This window comes from Canis lupus, chromosome 24 (genome assembly GCF_003254725.2).
Source record: "Canis lupus dingo isolate Sandy chromosome 24, ASM325472v2, whole genome shotgun sequence".
Classification (NCBI taxonomy): domain Eukaryota; kingdom Metazoa; phylum Chordata; class Mammalia; order Carnivora; family Canidae; genus Canis; species Canis lupus.
This window is the reverse complement of record NC_064266.1, coordinates 9,592,717-9,610,647: the sequence shown is the minus strand read 5'-3', so window position 1 is coordinate 9,610,647 and position 17,931 is coordinate 9,592,717. Positions and strand designations below refer to the sequence as shown.

General features: G+C 42.1%; 1 protein-coding gene and 1 long non-coding RNA gene across 3 annotated transcripts in view; one reads left to right on the top strand and one right to left on the bottom strand.

Annotated features, from left to right (window-relative positions):
• The window catches only part of SPTLC3 (serine palmitoyltransferase long chain base subunit 3), a 149,436-nt gene that overhangs the window by 121,897 nt on the left and 9,608 nt on the right, over window positions 1–17,931 (top strand). For both annotated transcript variants that reach the window (XM_025469297.3, XM_025469296.3), the window contains one exon: window positions 15,845–15,980. In XM_025469297.3, the coding sequence (XP_025325082.1) occupies window positions 15,845–15,980 (136 nt within the window). The remainder of the gene's footprint in view (window positions 1–15,844; window positions 15,981–17,931) is intronic.
• Window positions 1,115–15,866, bottom strand: LOC118352194 (uncharacterized). The gene is made up of 3 exons (XR_004808946.2): window positions 15,789–15,866; window positions 14,043–14,213; window positions 1,115–1,799 (listed from the first exon to the last, which is right to left on the bottom strand). It is a non-coding gene; the product is annotated as an uncharacterized LOC118352194 (long non-coding RNA).

Sequence of the window (17,931 nt, the reverse complement as noted above, 5' to 3'; positions counted from 1 at the left end):
TAGGTTGATTCTTAGGCATCCAAAATGACATTTTCCACTGAATATGCTGGAGGGGCCTCCCTCTCTCCCCTCCTCCATCTTAATGATGATTTGCACTTAGGATTTTTTTCAATCAAGAAATTTCATGTTTTCATGACATTATTTGGTGACTAGTAATGAGAGGTTGAGAAACTAAAATTCTCCAACAAAAATTACAGTTTCCCTTTATACCATTTAGCCAATGAAAGTAGAAGGGCATTAGGATTTTAAACCCTTGAAAGTTTTCAAGGTATGCACAGTCTTATAAGGCTAGTATTAGTTAAGGTAATTAGTTGTTGTAGCAGACAAACCCCAATATATTAGTCGCTTAACACAATAGAAATTTATTTTTTGGTCGTATAAAGTCCAAAATGAGTGTTCCTGTTGCACAGGTAGTTCTCGTCCAGGAATCTAGCTTTCTTCCATCTTATAGCTTCTCCAATTTCAACATTTGGCTTCTAAGCTTGCCACCGAAAGGGTAAGGAGCATAGGGGATGCTGTATGTGGTGTTTTCATGGGCCATAACTGGAAAGGCACATTTCATTTCTGCCCACATTCTATTGGCCATAACTCAGCCACATGACCTTGCCTGACCACAAAGCAGCCAGGGAAATGAAGTAACCGTCTGCCTAGAAGGAAATGGATTCAGTGAATAGCTAGCTAGCCAGTCTTTGCCACAGTATGTAACCTCAGTCCAGGACATTCTTTCCCAAACTTTTGATGGATGTATACTGTAGGAAGACATTGTATATTTTAGACAGTTTCCCAATCTTTCCCTATTGACTTAGTAAATAAACTCTTGACCTGGAATGGAATAAAAGAAGCTAAGAAATAAGGAAAAACAAAATCCAAAGGACCGAAGATGAATTTCTCTTCCTTCTATAGGGACTCTCGGGGCTCCTAGTCTGGGTTTTACTATAACCATTTCTGCTTTTTTTGCACAGAACCTAGTCCCAGGCCATGGCAGGTATTCAGATCGTTATCATTATTATGTGGCTAAATTCTCCAATAGTGTGTGCACTTTTTGGAGGCAGAAAATGGACCCTGGGCATAATGCTTCCCCAGAAGAAATTTAATGGCATGAAATTGGGACAGCTCTGGAAGTCAGGCCAGGACAGGGAAGACTGAATATTTTGGAAATAGTAATAACATACTCTCAGACAGTAGGAATTTTTTTTTTTTTTGGAAAGGGGAATGTAATGGGACAGAATATAAAACATTACAATTTAAAACATGCAGTTGATAAACATGCACATTTAGGCTAGTTATCTGAAATGGAGGACGTCATTTTGAATCACCCAATCCTCTTACTCAGCCACCCTTGGGTTCTTTGAGGACCATTGACTTAAAGGGGGTTAAGAGACTTGAACAAGAATTGAACCTCTGCTGCTCATCACACCACCACCCAGGAGTTGGCTAGTCAAGGTGACTCATCACTCTGTACCAGACCAAGAAATAAAACTAGAGAGTTCATGTCAAGATTACTTCGTATGAAGATACAATCCTGCCCAATACCACTTGAAACATTTCATCTATGTTGAGAATTAATATTTGTTTCTGTTATGTCTACATGGGCAAGTTCACTCCAGATTATTCATGCTATCCCATATGTGAGATTTGCAAAAGAGATTTTTCAAAGATTTTTTTTATTCAGTTATTGAGAGGAAGAGTGGGTTGAAATGGCAAGATCTTTCAAGGAACTTCATTAACTTATGAACCTCGATCATTTTCCTTTTGTTTTGTTTTGTTTTGTTTTGTTTTTCACCCTCTGGAAAGCAAACCTAAGGATAAAAGAAAAAAAACAATGAGGCTTAAAATATAATGCATTTGAACTGGAAAAGACAAGCATGCCTTATCTTTAAATCATTTTGTATGGATTATTTCATTCATCCTGGTCATTTGTGAACTTTTATCATGAGATTGGCAGGTGAGGTGTTGACCCTGCTTCTAACCCGATGTGGACTTAGAGAAAGTGGCACCAGCACCTTCCAGCTGTGACCTTGGACCTTTGCTCTGGGTCCTGGAACAGGGCACACATATTTTTACACTTGAGTTTGATAGGTTTAAAAATAGGAGTGACTAACTGGGAAGATTTAGCACTTGGGCGGGAGGAGTCCACTGGGTGACAGCAATTTGCTCTCCAGTCGAATTCTCTCACTTTCTTACTGTTTATATTTGACATGAGATACATTTGCAAACTTCCCTCATAAGCTGTTGCTTTTCTTCCGTGCTGTGTGGGAGCTGCAAACTACCCTAATCCATCCACATCGCCAGGTTTATCTGGGGCTGCCCTGGCTAATTTACTCTTCGCCAGGAATTCTGTTTCCTCCTCCAAGGGAGGAAGGGGCAGAGAAAACCAAAAGAACTCTGGCTGGGGCCAAGAAACTCCAATAACTAGACCTGTGATTTTAAAACGTTTCATGTTTCTTAGCACCTACCTGGGCCGAGAGTGGATACCAGGCTGGCTTCCTACAGTTTCTTGTCCTCCCTCAGACACAGTCCCTTGGAAATCCCTCAGTGAATGGGAGCAGAGGCCACAGAGAACCAACCCTACCTGGACGGGCCCTCCGAGGACCCAGGCAGTGTTGAGGGAGGAGTTAGTGGCTATTTCCTGAAGATATGTGCTTCATTACCCGCAGGGGACCAGACAGAGGCAGAGAAAGAAGCTCAGGGCTTTCTGTGTTTTCTAAAGGTTTCAGGCCACTGGCATTTCAGCAACAGCTAATACAAAACAGATGGCCGGGTGCTACGCTCCGCTGGCTTTCAACCGAGGGGCTGCCTCCGTCATGATTAATCACCTGTGCTGGGGGTTGGACAGTCCTACCTGGCCTTTTTTATATGTGTGGACCTCAGGTGGGGGTGAGCAAGCCAAGTGACAGGCATTGCCTCTCTGCCTTGTTGCTGCTTCTGTGCACAGAGGACAGCTTGGGTGTATCCCATAAACACAGAATCAGCCGGCAAACTGAACTCCAAAGAGCAGGGGAAGCTTGTCTGGTTGTACAGAACTGGCTTGCCACATCTTCCATCCCTTCATTGACTTCACCTTGAGAGTTAGGCAAGGGTAGAAGTTTAGGGCAGCTCTGTAAATTCTGCACTGCTTTGAGGCCTTACAAAATTTCCCTAGCAAGAGTGTAAAGAGGATCTGTTTGTCTTTTAGATGGCATTGGGGCAAAAGGTTAGTGTGGTCACTTCCTTCCACCCGCCCTACAAACAACATATCCTTTTACACCATGAGTCCTACGGAAGCTTCCTCTTCGCTTTTGTCTCTTCTATGTGGACAGACTCTGAGATGGGGGAGTCTGTGATGGAGCACATGTGGAATTCCATATTGGCTCAGTAGAACAGGAGAAAGGGAAGAACATGATTCCAGCTGTAGCATCTCAGAGGGGGAAGGGGAGCTGCTGTTACATGCTGATCTTTGTTTTTCCCATAAGTGGTTCATTTGCAGCAAAGCAGCAAAACCCCCAAAGGCAGTGGGTGCCATGCCCCAGCCCCACTCTTGTCTGGACAAGTTGTGGAGAAAACCAGCTACCCTACCAGCCACAGCTGGGGAGGATTAAGCAGGTGGATTTGTGCCTGGAGAAGCCCAGCGTGTGCTCTGGGCTAGAGAGAATGAATGTATTAGTTTTCTATTTCTGCATAACAAATTACCACAAATTTAGCAGCTTAAAACAACATCATTTATTATCTCACGGTCTCCTTGGGTCAGGAGTCTGGTTCTCTGCTCCAGGCTCTCACAAGAACGAATCAAGGTGTCCGTGGCTGGCCTCTTTTCTGAAGCTCAGGCTCCTCTCCTAAGCTCATGTGTTTGTGGCACAATCCAGCTTGGGGGTTTCAAGAATGAGGCCCCCATTTCCTTGCCAGCTGTCAGCTGGTCCCTCCCTGCTCCTAGAAGCTGCTTGAACTCCTTACCACACAGCCCCTCCACCTGAAAGCCAGCAAAGGAGAATCTCCTTCACATCAAATCCCCCTCTCTCTTCTTGAATCTCTCTTCAAGGAGAGTCCAGTCCCTTCTAAGGGCTCACCCGATCAGGTCTTAAGGACTGGTTAATGTCCCTAAAATGTATTTTTCTCTTTTATAATAGGAGGTCTTTATCTAGTTAGATTTCCAGTGATCATATGCTTCAACTTGAAAACTAGAAATGAAAATTATTCCTGTGAACATTAATTCTGGTGGATAAGAAGCCATTGGAGGACATGTCCCAGGCACCAAAAAAAATCCAAACAACAAACAAGAAACTGAGGAGGGCACAGGACCAGACAGATTGGGTGCAAGTGCCACAGGTTACTTCTGCTGAGCTCAAGGGTGCAGTGCTATAGGGCAAATCTCGGACAGTTTGGGCTTTGGTTCAAATTAATAGATTTCAACATTTTGAACTGTAGAATTTTTTTCAAATGAAATGTATATGGAAGTCCATTTAATAAGATTTATATAGTTTTGCAACTTTATAATACTCATCATATAGAGCCTATTGTGTGCCAGACTATTCTAAGTGCTTAATATTTAATCTGCATAGTGGAATGTAATGCATATTAATATTATTACAGTTGTCATTATTCCCATTTTATAGATGAAGAGCCTGAGTTACAGAAAGATTAAATGCCTTGCTCAAGAAGGTAGAGCTGATTTTAGACCCAGGAAATTGAGCTCACAGTCCTTGAATATTTGGCCTTGATGCTATTGTTTTAGTGGGTCCAGGTTGAGGGGCAGCTGACCTGCTAAGCCTTCCCTCACTGTCTCCCCACACCCCCTATATAAGGCTTCTCCAGCGCATCCCCAGCAGACACTTTGAAAGCCAGAGGTTGGAATCATGTAGATAGCTGCCTCAGTAGGACTTCCAGATGGCCACTTTCACTAATTACATCGTTTCTCAGAGACTTTTCGGGAACCCCATTAACCCAGTTTGCTCAGCCCAGGACCTGTCCTTTGCCACCTCCTTTGTCTTCCTGCCATAGGTCAGAACAGTTGCTGACACGCACATCCTCACCCACTTCAAACATTTGCTGCCAGTCTGGCTTCCTACTTGTCTTACCACCTCCAGTTTTTCCTTCATCCTAATCTACATTCTATATGCCATGAGCTTTCTCTTCCTAAATCCCCTCAGAACATGGTATGTCCGACTCATGTTGCTGCCATGGCTCCCTATTAACCGCCAAAAGCTTCCAAATCCTAGGGTGCTATTCACAGCTGTCAATGGTCTGACTCCACGGATCTTTCTCATGACTGTGATGCAAACGTTGTGGCAAGTGAGTTAGCCATTTCCCAGGTGCCCCCTCACCTCCAAACTTAGATGCATATATTAACTTATCACCTCTAGCTCTTTGCTCCAAAATCTCAGAGCATTTCTTCATGGAGCATTCCATTTTCTACCTTCCATTACAGTCACATGAATTTTTTGAGTCTGTGAGTTCCTTGAAAATAGTAGATACACTCACCGTTTAATCCTCCACTGAACACTGAACCCAACAGCCACTAAATATCATCCTCCCCCAAAGTCCTAGGAAATAGATGGGGCAGTTGTTGCTATCACCTCTATTTAACAGATCAGTAAGTGAAGGCTCAGAGATGATGAGTTACTTGCTCATCTTCATTTAAAAAAAAAAAAAAGGAAAGGAAAGGGCAGGTGGAACATCTTAGGTACAAATATGTTGACAGTATAAAATACTCTGAAACAAAATTGCTTTCTGGTGTCTTCAGACCAGAGGATCAGCCTTAGTTTCTTTGTAGAATCAACACCCACAATAAAAGTTATGGCTTCAAGCAATGATTCTTAACTGGTGCACAACACAGTTACAGGAGCCTTTCTGGAGCAGAATCTCTACGGGCCAGGGGGAGGCTTTATTTTATGTATTCTAGAAAAAGAAATATTCTCAGAATACTCCAGTGTGTTCCTCTACCTAGGAATCACTGATTTACAAAGTTCCCAGAAGGCCCCTTGCCTCCCAAACTACCCCATTTAATGTAGAAAATCCGTTAAGTTGGAACTTGCTAAAATAACTGCTTTCTATTTAAATGCAGATTAAAATTAAATCTTATCATTCATTCTATAAGTATTCATGAAGCGCTGCTATATGAAAAGCCTGCCAACTCTGTCTAGATCTTTCTTAAGACTCTTCTGCTCAATTGTGTATTATTTGATATCTGCCCTGTCTCCCATTAGATCATTTCTTTCCAAACAGCCTCAAAATGTTCTCATCTTCTGCTTTACCTTAGCAGCTGGCCCGGCTCCTGTACATAGTGAGTGCTTTTCATTTGTGAAATGTGTGAATCCGTGAATCATGGAATTCACACCTCATCAGAAATGAGTTTACCAGCTTCTCTCCAAAGAACAGACTTTGATTAGACCGGGGGTGCGGTCAGTTTCCGGGTCAGCTGGGTAAGACATCAATGATCTTCCAGACTCAGTTTCTGTATCTGTAAAGAGGTCCTCAAAACACAGTTTCTGGCTCATAATAGGTACGAAAGACATGTCCATTCCCACCTCTCCTTGTGGCTTAAACTCCTGAGGGTATATATGAGCAGTGGGTAGGGAGGTGGACACAGTGGCATCCTCTGGGGGTTCTTGAAATCAGGCTGGACAGACAGCTGTCCACCCTCGATGGCCAGCCTCCTTGCTCCTGCGTGCATTCCCCGGGGGTACAACTAAGTGGCCTGAAGAGACATTGGAACATGTGTATCTGACTATAAAACATGCTGTAACCTTGGAATCCGGACATCAAAAGGGAGAGCTTCAGTGCCTGATAAAAATGTGTGTTCCTCTCAGCAAACCACTCCAAACCGTTTTCTCCATCCCACTGGGAAGTTTGTCACTGCTAATGTGATTCTTATGGTCTTGCTGCTCTGTAGCCTCTTGATCTTTACTGAGATCGCTCTACCCCTAAGTGTGTTGGAAACAAAATGTCCTATCTGGTGTCCAGAGCTTAAAATAACAGACCGCTGGGTTCCTGCTGTCATGATCCATGGTCCCTCCCCATTACCACCACCACCACCCGCCCCTGCCCCACAGAGCAAGAGGGAGAAGCTGTGAGTGAATGGACAAAGAAAGGGCAAGAGGCAAGGAAATTAGGCATTCTCAGGCCATTCAGACATTCTTTAATATCAATGTGATTTGCTAGAAAGACCGACTTCTTAAATTGTGAGAAATGTTTTGCAGAAAGACTCTTCCCATCTCTTAAAAAAAAAAAAAGGCAACATTTTTCAAGCAATGCTACCTAAAAGCATGTGTGAGTTTGTTCAATTTGTATCCCAAACATCGTGGTGGTGTGCTAAATAATTTTAGGAGGGACAGCGGCAAGTACTTCTTTATGTGCATCTGTATGCCTGGGGAATAATAAAATAAGTCACTCTCTGGCATCTGCACATATTCATGTTTCCTCTGTTAGCAAATGAGCTTACAAAATCTGCAGAAAATAGAGAGTGGCACCCCGTGCTGGCTCACAAGCTCACGAAATCCGCCTCTTCCACTTAGTCTCAGAGGGAAAGGTCTCTCTTTTTTTTTTTTTTTTTTTTTTTTGCATGCCGATGGTTTAGTAGACAACAAATTTTCCTTCTTTGGCTTCTGATGGGTCATTCTGGGAGTCTCCACTGTCTGCAATGCCTTCTGGCCCTCTGGAGATTGAGTTGCCCCAAACATATTTTTGGAAACGCCACAGACGATTGTTTTTATTAGGGGACTGCAAAGCTTTGTAGTGGGATGCTTTGTGTTTTATTTGTTTTCCTTCCCCTGCCCCAGCTGTTTTTGTTTTAACAGCATTGGAGAGAAGGTTAAAGTGTTTGTGGCCTCTGTTAACCTAGCCCATCTCTCAAGTTGGCAGAGCTAGAAATATGAATGAGCAGAATAGGAATGTACAGGTCAGTAGGATTTTTATACAGCCTCATAAGAGGAGTGAGGTTGACAGTTGGGTTGATCTCAAGTCAAATGAGCGCTTTGGAGCAGATAACTGTCTAAGGAGCAGGTCCCCCCCCCACACACACACACACAAAACGTACTTTCTAAGCACCCAAGCACTGCTGGGAGGTAATCGTGCCAAACAAAAGGCTATAACATGCGCCCATCTTTTATTTTCCACGTCCAACTGAGAAATAAGACATAGCCAGGACACAATCATGCACTTAACACAGACATGCATGACTTTTGGTCTTGGACTAGCAATGATGACTGTTTCTGAGACATCCAGGTCTCCATGGCTATACCTTGTAGAAACCAAAATTCATGCCTGATCCTATCCTGATTTATATTGATTTAACTGGTCTGGGATACATTCTGGGCATGGGATTTTGCCAAGCTCTCTAGGTGATTCTGAGGTGCCATTGAGGTGCTGGGACCTACTACCCCATGGAAAAAAGTAATTAAACTTCCAAACACCTTCTGCGTGCCAGGCACAATATGAAGCATGTTTCTATATTAACCCCTTTATTTCCACCAATCTTTCTGGATGATGAGCTTACTTATCTACATTTTACAGGTAAAACTGAGGTTTTAAAGCCTTACTCCAGATGGAGTTCAGTTTTTTTAGTCCATTTAACTCCAAAGCCTCTTCCTTTATCAGAGAACCCAGAATCTAGTAAAATAAACAGTCTGTATAAACTCTCCAGAACCCTACATAAGAGATCAGCTCATTTTCTTAATTATCTGAGCAGAGACCTTCTCTGTCTTCTATGTAATATGTGAAACAAGAACCAGAAATTGTTGAATTAGAGGCTTTGAGTGTTAGGAAGGGAATGTGGCCACAATGTCCATTCTCCATGCCACCCTGGCATGGCCATCTCTGTACAAAAAGACAAGTGCTAAAAATTCCTCCTACTCTTACAAGGCTCTTCTTCTACTCTTCAAATGAGGATCTCAAAGCCCACCATAATTAATAAAATCACCCACATCCTGTCTAGATGAGTAGCATTTTATATGTATAAATTCCTCTTTGCCTTCAGGCCCTACAAGAGTAGAATGTTTCCAATTTTAAAGAGTGAGCAATAGAATAATTGAAAGGAGCTGTATTTTGGCCGATGCAAAGGACCTCAAAGGCATTAACGGTGATCTATATGAGGAAACATGGTGACCGTGAAGTGTATCATAATGGCTTGTCAGCCATGCTGTGCTAAATGATTCAAAGATAGAAAAGCCAAGGCAATTCTTAAGAGTCAGCTACCCCTGGGATCAATATTCTGATCTATTTGGTCCACTCTCCAAAGGATCTAGAAGTAATAAAGTGATGACATTAGCTGATGATCCAGTTACTTGGGTTAATCAAGGCAAAGGGGACAGACGGGGCCAATTAAGTAGCTGGGCAACCCAGTGATAGATGAGTCATTATGAGCAAGCCCAAAGATAATGCCATTGGGAAAAGCAATTTAAGTCACTCATGCACTTCCAGGCCAGGAAATCCTTCTAGTCTTTGAGGGGGATCATTTAGGAATCATCAGACCCAGCCTGATGAAGTCATCTATTCATTGTGTAGTTAACGATCAACAAAAGAGCTAAACATACAAGGCGACAGGCCATATGGAATACATTTTGGTGGCTGGGATATATATCTGTGCCTTCATTTGAATCACCTTCTTAAAACAAGTCTTACTTCAGCCCCTCTTTTTCTTTTCCTTCTTCTTCCACCATCTCCCCCGACTCCTTATGTTCTCACCTTCTTAAACGTGCAGTTTTGATGTATAGATGAATTTTTTAAAGTGAAGAGGTAAAGGATCTATACCCTAAAAACTACAGAATACTTCTGAAAGAAATTGAGGAAGACACAAAGAGATGGAAAAATATTCCATGCTCATGGATTGAAAGAATTAACATTGTGAAAATGTCTACCCAGGGAAATTTACACGGTCAATGCAATCCCTATAAAAATACCATGGACTCTCTTCAGAAAGTTGGAACAAATCATCTTAAGATTTGTGTGGAATCAGAAAAGACCCCGAATAAACAGGGGAATATAGAAAAAGAAAACCATAGCTGGGGGCATCACAATGCTGGATTTCAGGTTGTACTACAAAGCTGTGATCATCAAGACAGTGTGGTACTGGCACAAAAACAGACACATAGATCAATGGAACAGAATAGAGAACTCAGAAGTGGACCCTCAACTCTATGGTCAACTAATATTCGACAAAGCAGGAAAGCATATTCCCTGGAAAAAGGACAGTCTCTTCAACAAATGGTGCTGGGAACATTGGACAGCCACGTGCAGAAGAATGAAACTAGACCACTCTCTTACACCAGACACAAAGATAAACTCAAAGTGGATGAAAGATCTAAATGCAAGACAAGAATCCATCAAAATCCTAGAGGGGAACACAGGCAACACCCTTTTTGAACTTGGCCACAGCAACTTCTTGCAAGGTACATCCACGAAGGCAAGGGAAACAAAAGCAAAAATGAATTATTGGGACTTCATCAAGATACAAAGCTTCTGCACAGCAAAAGAAACAGTCCACACAACTAAAAGACAACCTACAGAATGGGAGAAGGTATTTGCAAATGACGTATCAGATAAAGGGCTAGTATCCAAGATCTATAAAGAACTTATTAAACTCAACAGCAAAGAAACAAACCATCCAATCATGAAACGGGCAAAAGACATGAACAGAAATTTCACAGAGGAAGACATCGACATGGCCAACAAGCACATGAGGAAATGCTCCACATCACTGGACATCAGAGAAATATAAATCAAAACCACAATGAGATACCACCTCACACCAGTGAGAATGGCGAAAATTAACAAGACAGGAAACAACAAGATGTTGGAGAGGATGTGGCGAAAGGGGAACCCTCTCGCACTGTTGGTGGGATTGTGAACTGGTACAGCCACTCAGGAAAACTGTGGAGGTTCCTCAAAGAGGTAAAAATAGACCTGCCCTACGACCCAGCAATTGCACTGCTGGGGATTTACCCCAAAGATTCAGATGCAATGAAACGCCGGGACACCTGCACCCCGATGTTTATAGCAGCAATGTCCACAATAGCCAAACTGTGGAAGGAGCCTCGGTGTCCATCGAAAGATGAATGGATAAAGAAGCTGTGGTCTATGTATACAATGGAATATTTCTCAGCCACTAGAAATGACAGATACCCACCATTTGCTTTGACATGGATGGAACTGGAGGGTATTATGCTGAGTGAAGTAAGTCAATCGGAGAAGGACAAACATTATAGGCTTCACTCATACGGGGAATATAAAAAATAGTGAAAGGGATTATAGGGGAAAGGAGAGAAAATGAGTGGGAAAAATCAGAGAGGGTGACAAAACATGAGAGACACCTAACTCTGGGAAATGAACAAGGGGTAGTGGAAGGGATGGTGGGCGGGGGTATGGGGTGACTGGGTGACGGGCACTGAGGGGGGCACTTGACAGGATGAGCACTGGGTGTTTGTTATACTATATGTTGGCAAATAGAACTCCAATAAAAATATATATATATATATAAATTAAATTAAATTTTAAAAAGGAAAAAAATAAAGTGAAGACAAATATTCTCCTCCTCATTTCTAGTTCTGTCCCACAATTAGGTTGCTTTCTGTACACATACAAGTTTCCAACACTTCAGCATGTACAAAACAATTCATTTTTAAGCACCAAGGAGGATTTGTCTATGCAGCAAAATTTATACAAATAGTTTTCTGCCTTTCCTTCTCTCTTACTTGTATTCTTGTTGCAGATCTCGAATTTTAGGGTTGAGGGCTTATCTTTTCTTTTTTGAAGGAGGTGGATGGGAAAATAAAAGCATATATGAATTAAAGTAAACCATACTTCCAGCTATGTTTCTGTAAAACCAAAGTCCCAACCAGGGACCCCAAAGTAAAGGTTATCAATGACTTCCTGCCATATTGATAAATTCAGTAAACCACTATTTCATTGCCTGACTTGTCTTCTCCCTCCCTGATTTCTCTGTCTCCCTTTTAAGTTCATTTTCTTCCCAACTACCAAATTTTGGATTCTTCAATCCCTATCCTCCTTTTTTTTTTTTTTAATAATTTACCCATCGGTCCAGTCTTCATCTTGCTCTACACTTAACCACATCTTACCTGGTTCTTAATCACTCTTTTCTTCTACAGACCATTGGATCATTGCACCTGTTTCCTGTACCTGAAATGCACCCCTCTAATTTTTTACCTGTTAACATCTATCTACCCTTCAATCTCAGTGCACTCATCATGTGTTGACTTCCTCAGATTTGCTCCAATCTATCTAATATCAGTTCTCAGAACACTACATAACATTCTTTTTTTTTTTTTTTAAAGATTTTATTTATTTATTCATGATAGTCACACAGAGAGAGACAGAGAGGCAGAAACACAGGTAGAGGGAGGAGCAGGCTCCATGCAGGGAGCCTGACGTGGGATTCGATCCCGGGTCTCCAGGATCGCGCCCCGGGCCAAAGGCAGGCGCCAAACCGCTGCGCCACCCAGGGATCCCCTACATAACATTCTTTATAGCACTCATTAGAGTTGCAATTTTACATCCATTTTTATATGTAATATGTCTTCCCACTAGACTATAAGCTCTTCCCTGTTTCCATTTATTCTCTTCCAATTGCTATTAACTACCCTTGTACTGTCTGCTTCTCTTCTTTGTGGTTTATCATCACTGCCACTGACCAGTGTCTTCCTCTGTCTCAGATTCTGAGAATAAACTTTTCTATGTCCCTCAATTTCTAATCTTCATACCAATTGTCGACTCCCTCTAAATATTTCCCATTCACACTCTACCAGCAAAAGAATCATATTGGTTTAATTCATATTTATTATCTCTTCGGTGATAGACTATCTCATGGTTCTCTGGCCAACACCCAAATGGACTGGCCTTCAATCAAGGCTGTCATGCATCTCTTAGCTGGTGCCAGCATGGTGGAATTGAGAGGTCAGCTTTCCTGAAAAAGTACAATAACTCAGATGCTTTCTCCATCACAGCCTGCTGGCAGAGCCAAAAAGGAGTCTTCCTAGAGAACTGAAGTTGTGTGAAGGGTAGGAACAGAAAACAGGGACAATTGGATCATTCAACACCCTCCTTGTTGGTTGGTGTTCCACTCAGCTAAATTTCCATTCCTTTGCATATATTGTTAGCACATTTAAGAGGTCATAGAAATCAAGTAGATTTGGGCCTGGTAAGCAAAGAAAACCCTCAAAGGAAGATCTGAAGTGTTTTGGGAGCAGTAGAGCTTAGTGAAAAATGTCAGGTGATTAGATAAAGAATATGCCCTTGAGGAGCTGTCTGCTTCTGGTTCACTCTTCTCAGGAGTAGCCCTTCTGGCTCCCCACCCCAAATGAAGAGAGTTCATCAGTCCTCCCCTGTGGTAGGCTTCAGACTAGTTCTTGATGTCCTACCCCTTTTCTCACAACATGAGGCTGTTGAAAGCTTGCTCAGTGCTCAACTTCTGAACTGCCTCTACTAGAAAAACTTGGTAAAACAATGATCCTAACAACTGGAAGAGATACATTTTTTTTTTGAGCTTGTAGTGAAGTGTTGGCTATCATCCATTATCTGGACGGACATCATCCATTGCTAATCTTGGGCATAATGTAGAGATAACAGCACAGATTCTAGAACCTGATTACCCGAGTTCAAATTCTGGCTCTGCTACCTACCAACTATGTGAACTTGGGTGAGTTACTTGGCTTCTCTTCATGTGTAACACGAGATTATAGCATTTAGTTAAATACAATTGTTGTGAGGACTAAATAAATTATTAAATGTCAAGTGCTTATAACAGTAGTGACATTATGTATTTGTGGGCTACAAGTATTATTGTTGTTGATATTATTGTCCTTTAGAGGTAACCTCATCCAATAGGTGGCCACTTGAATTACTCAAACATATTTGGTTATAGGTTGTATTAATTCAACTCAAAACAGCTTAAGAAAAAGAAATGTATGGCAAATCGAACTCCAATAAAAAATATATACAAAACCAACAAACAAACAAACAACAAACACTTGGGACTTCATCATAAAAAAAAAAAAAGAAAGAAAAAGAAAAAGAAATGTATTGGTTCATACAACAGACAGTCCAAAGGATAGACTCACTTAGGCATGGCTAGGCCTAAGGTTCCAGTGATGCCATCAGGATTCTTATTGTCTTGTACCTTGGCTTTGAGTCAATATCATTCTCAAGCATGTTTCTTCCATATGATGACAAACATGTAGCTTAAGGATGACTTCATTCGTGCACTTCTTCTTCAGCAGATCTGAAAGATTCTGATAGGCCCAGGTTGTATTTTGTCATGAACCAATAATCAGGAGGATGGAGTATCTCAATTGGCCAGGCTTTGGTTCACAATACCCTTAGAGCAAAGAGGAAAGTGAAGGCCAATTCTACCTGAACATGATGGCCCCCCCTGAAGGAAGGATGTTGAGCACAAAATGCCCACTGCTCAACTCTCGGTCAGGACACAGTCTGAGGCCATTTTCTCCTGGAAGGAACTGGAGACTATGATTGACCTATTTACTGACATTTTAGCCCATTTTCCATCTGTAGAGTTGCAGAAATCCAGGAGGGATGTTCAGAATATTGAAAAACTGGTCAAGCAAGAGCCCTGATCAGTTTGAAGGGACCCCTGGCCAATCATAATGGAGGTCAGCTGCAACAGCTGTTCCTGCTCAACAGGTACTTTGTATCAGATGCAAATGTTGGACTGATTTCTAGAGGACTCAAATATCCAATTCTGTTCAATTTTCTGTATCAAGCAGATCAATGTATCAAGCAATACACTCTGGTTTGGGCTGTTTGCTCTCTCACCTCATTGGAGATAGCATTAGCATAGACAGATGTCTTCAGAACTTTTCCACTCTTTAATTCCCTTTGTCATCTCATATGTGTGACCCCTCCCCCCTCCCACCCCCAGGACACACATAAAGACAGAGGCTAAGCTTTTGAGCTGAAGTACCAGTGACCTAGAAATGGACACACATACCTTCCTTGACCCCCTGTTTGGAGCCCACACTGTCATTTTTTATCCTTGGGGAAAACAGGCCTCCTTCTTCCCTTCCCTCTACTCCTTTATATCTATTTCTCTATCACTACCAAATGCCTCACGAAAGAGTTCTGGTTTCAGCTGGACCTTTTTGTTTTGGTTTGGTTTTAAAGATTTTATTTATTTATTCACAAGAGACACACAGAGAGAGGCAGAGACATAGGCAGAGGAAGAAGCAGGCTCCCTGTGGGGAGCCCAATGTGGGGTTCGATTCCAGAACCCCAGGATCATGCCCTAAGCTGCAGGCAGACGTTCAACCACTGAGCCACTCAGGCATCCCTGACTTATCTTTTTTGAGGGATGTGCTACCCCTTCACGTTCCGGTTAGGTGAAGTACCCTTTGATTAGAGATTTGGGTGAGAAGCAACTTAATGGGCCAGCTTAGCTGGGCTAAAAAGCCTCTACCAACAACAGGGTCGTGTGTGTGTGTGTGTGTGTGTGTGTGTGTGTGTGACTTCTTGTCACATTCCCTTCCCCTGAGTTAATGTCTTCAAAGCACTTAGCACAGAATCCATACACAGTAGCTACCTAGTAAATGATAGCTCATCTTCCTTCTTGCTAGACACACCCTCTGACCCTCTAGCTCCCTACCCAGGCTAGCCTGCATTTAGTTGCTTGCTAGCAGTACCTACCAGCACCCACCACCCACCAATCCTGTCTTCCAGACTCAGGACAGTTCTTCGGCATCAGTGCCCACACCTCCTCACCAAGAGACATCTACCCACCCTATTTTGACCCCCTCCCAGCTAATGATGCAGGCCTACGAAAAACTTAGGAATGCTTGCCAAGTCCATCTGACCTTTGCTTCTCTCTTCCTTGTGAGAATTGATGGATTTCATGCCTGTCTCCTTTCAGGGTTGCAGAGAGTACGGCAGCTGGCAAAAAACACGAGATACTTCAGACAGAGACTGAATGAAATGGGATTCATTATCTATGGCAATGAGGAATCTCCCGTTATTCCCCTGCTTCTTTACATGCCTGCTAAAGTAGCGTAAGTATTCAACGACTTCAGAATAACACTGAAGCCCCAAGGTGATCTGACCAAGACAGTGCTCCTGTCTCTAAGAGGCTCAGCATAGGCATTGCTTGGAATGGGGTGCCAAGTTCAGAATTCACTTGTACAGCTTCTTGGAAGCCACCTGTCAGCCCATCAGCAAGGCCTTTCCACAGGTCTCCTAAGAAGGGAATCAAGTGTACTCTACTTTCAAGCTCTGTGAATCTGGGTCTCACCCCCTAGGCCTCAACTGTAAATTAAGGATAATCCTGTGCCCTCCTTCTGCCCCACAGTCTTTTTCAGGGGCAACTTCTGGAGACCATCTCTCCCAACATTTGAAAACAATATTACTAGGCTCCATGCTCTCTCAACTGACCTTTCATGGCCATCCTCAGAAGGAGGCAGCCTTATTTCACATGTGGGGGAAACTGAGGCTGAGGACAGTTAAATAGTTTGGCCAAAGTCATACAAGTTGAGCAGTAATAAAATCAAGAGAACATCAAGAGGCAAATCCAAACTTAGGCTCATGCCCTTAACACCAAATTTTAATGCCTCGCCTGTTAACCCATGTGGAGTTGTTTCCCACTGACTGTAATTCTGAAATTGAGCATGAGAACAACTGCATAAGGAGAAAAAATGACTTTTTCTCAATATGGCATAGACAATTTTATCCATGAGCCATTCTCCACACTGCCACAGACTACCTCTATTATTAAAAGGAAGTTAATTAAAGTCCTTTCTAAATATAAAATGTTTATTTGGGTGTCTGACCATGTGCATGGTGCAAAGTAATAGTCAACATATATTTATGAGATTCTGAAGGTCCTGACTCTTCTGCAACATAACCCCATTGTTGGAAATTTCTGCTTGACTCTCTAACAGTCTGAATAGATTGGTAGAGCATTTTAAGTATAAAGAAGAGGTTCGGGGCTATCATTTGAGAACTCATGGTGGATAGGACTGAGTTAATAGTTCCCAAAAGATTAATTCTTCAGTGTACATTCTTGTATCATTTCACCATAGCAATATAGCAAGCAGTTAAAACACACACATGAGTTCTTTAGCATGTACACCGTTACCACCAATGGGCCCTTTGCTCACAGATCTGGATCAGGCTAACAATGCATGGAGTGAGTGATCAAGAGGAGAGTGTGCTACAGAAATGTCACATGGGTTACTGCTTGGTACTTAAGGCAGGGAGCAATGGCAACAGTGATTCAAAGTATCATACAATCCCAAACCCTTTACCATCTGATTTTGGAAAGTACAGAAGAAAACCTACATTTATTCAGAATGGCTGGCAAAATGGTATGTTCTGAAAGAAAGATTTCACACTTAGCCCATTTCTATTTAGTATTTTACCATTAGCTCAAATGAAGACACCAAAAATAAATTTACTTTATTTTTGAGAGCCTAAGGTGCTCAATGCTGGAGGGTGGCAGTAGGGAGCATGCCAGATAGTTCTGACTTTGATGGTGGGGGCTGGAAATAGAATCTTACCAGGAATCCATGCCATGAGAAGAGTCCATGAAGAGTAAAAACAAATGCATTTAAGTTTAAGAATTCAACTTTGCAATAACAGAAAGAGAAAGGGAGTACTGCTCCTTTATATTCCAGGAGTCCTAAATGGACAACAGCTAATGTAAAAAATAAAATCAAAGGGTGTTATGTATAAAAACTGTGCTCCCTGGTGTAGTGAAGAGTTTAGAATGAGGAAAAATTTTACTCTGCCCCCTGCTAGCTAGAGGATCTTGAACAAAGTTGCCCAACCTTCTGATGCCCCAGTTTTCTCATTTTTAAAACTACTATGAAATAGTACCTATTTCATAATTGTTTCAATTAAACATGAAAAAGTCTATCAGCATTTATGTTGTCTCTTAAATAGGAGCTATTAGGTGGGAGCTGTTCTTATTAGTAGTTCATTGTTAATATATATAAAGCACTTAAT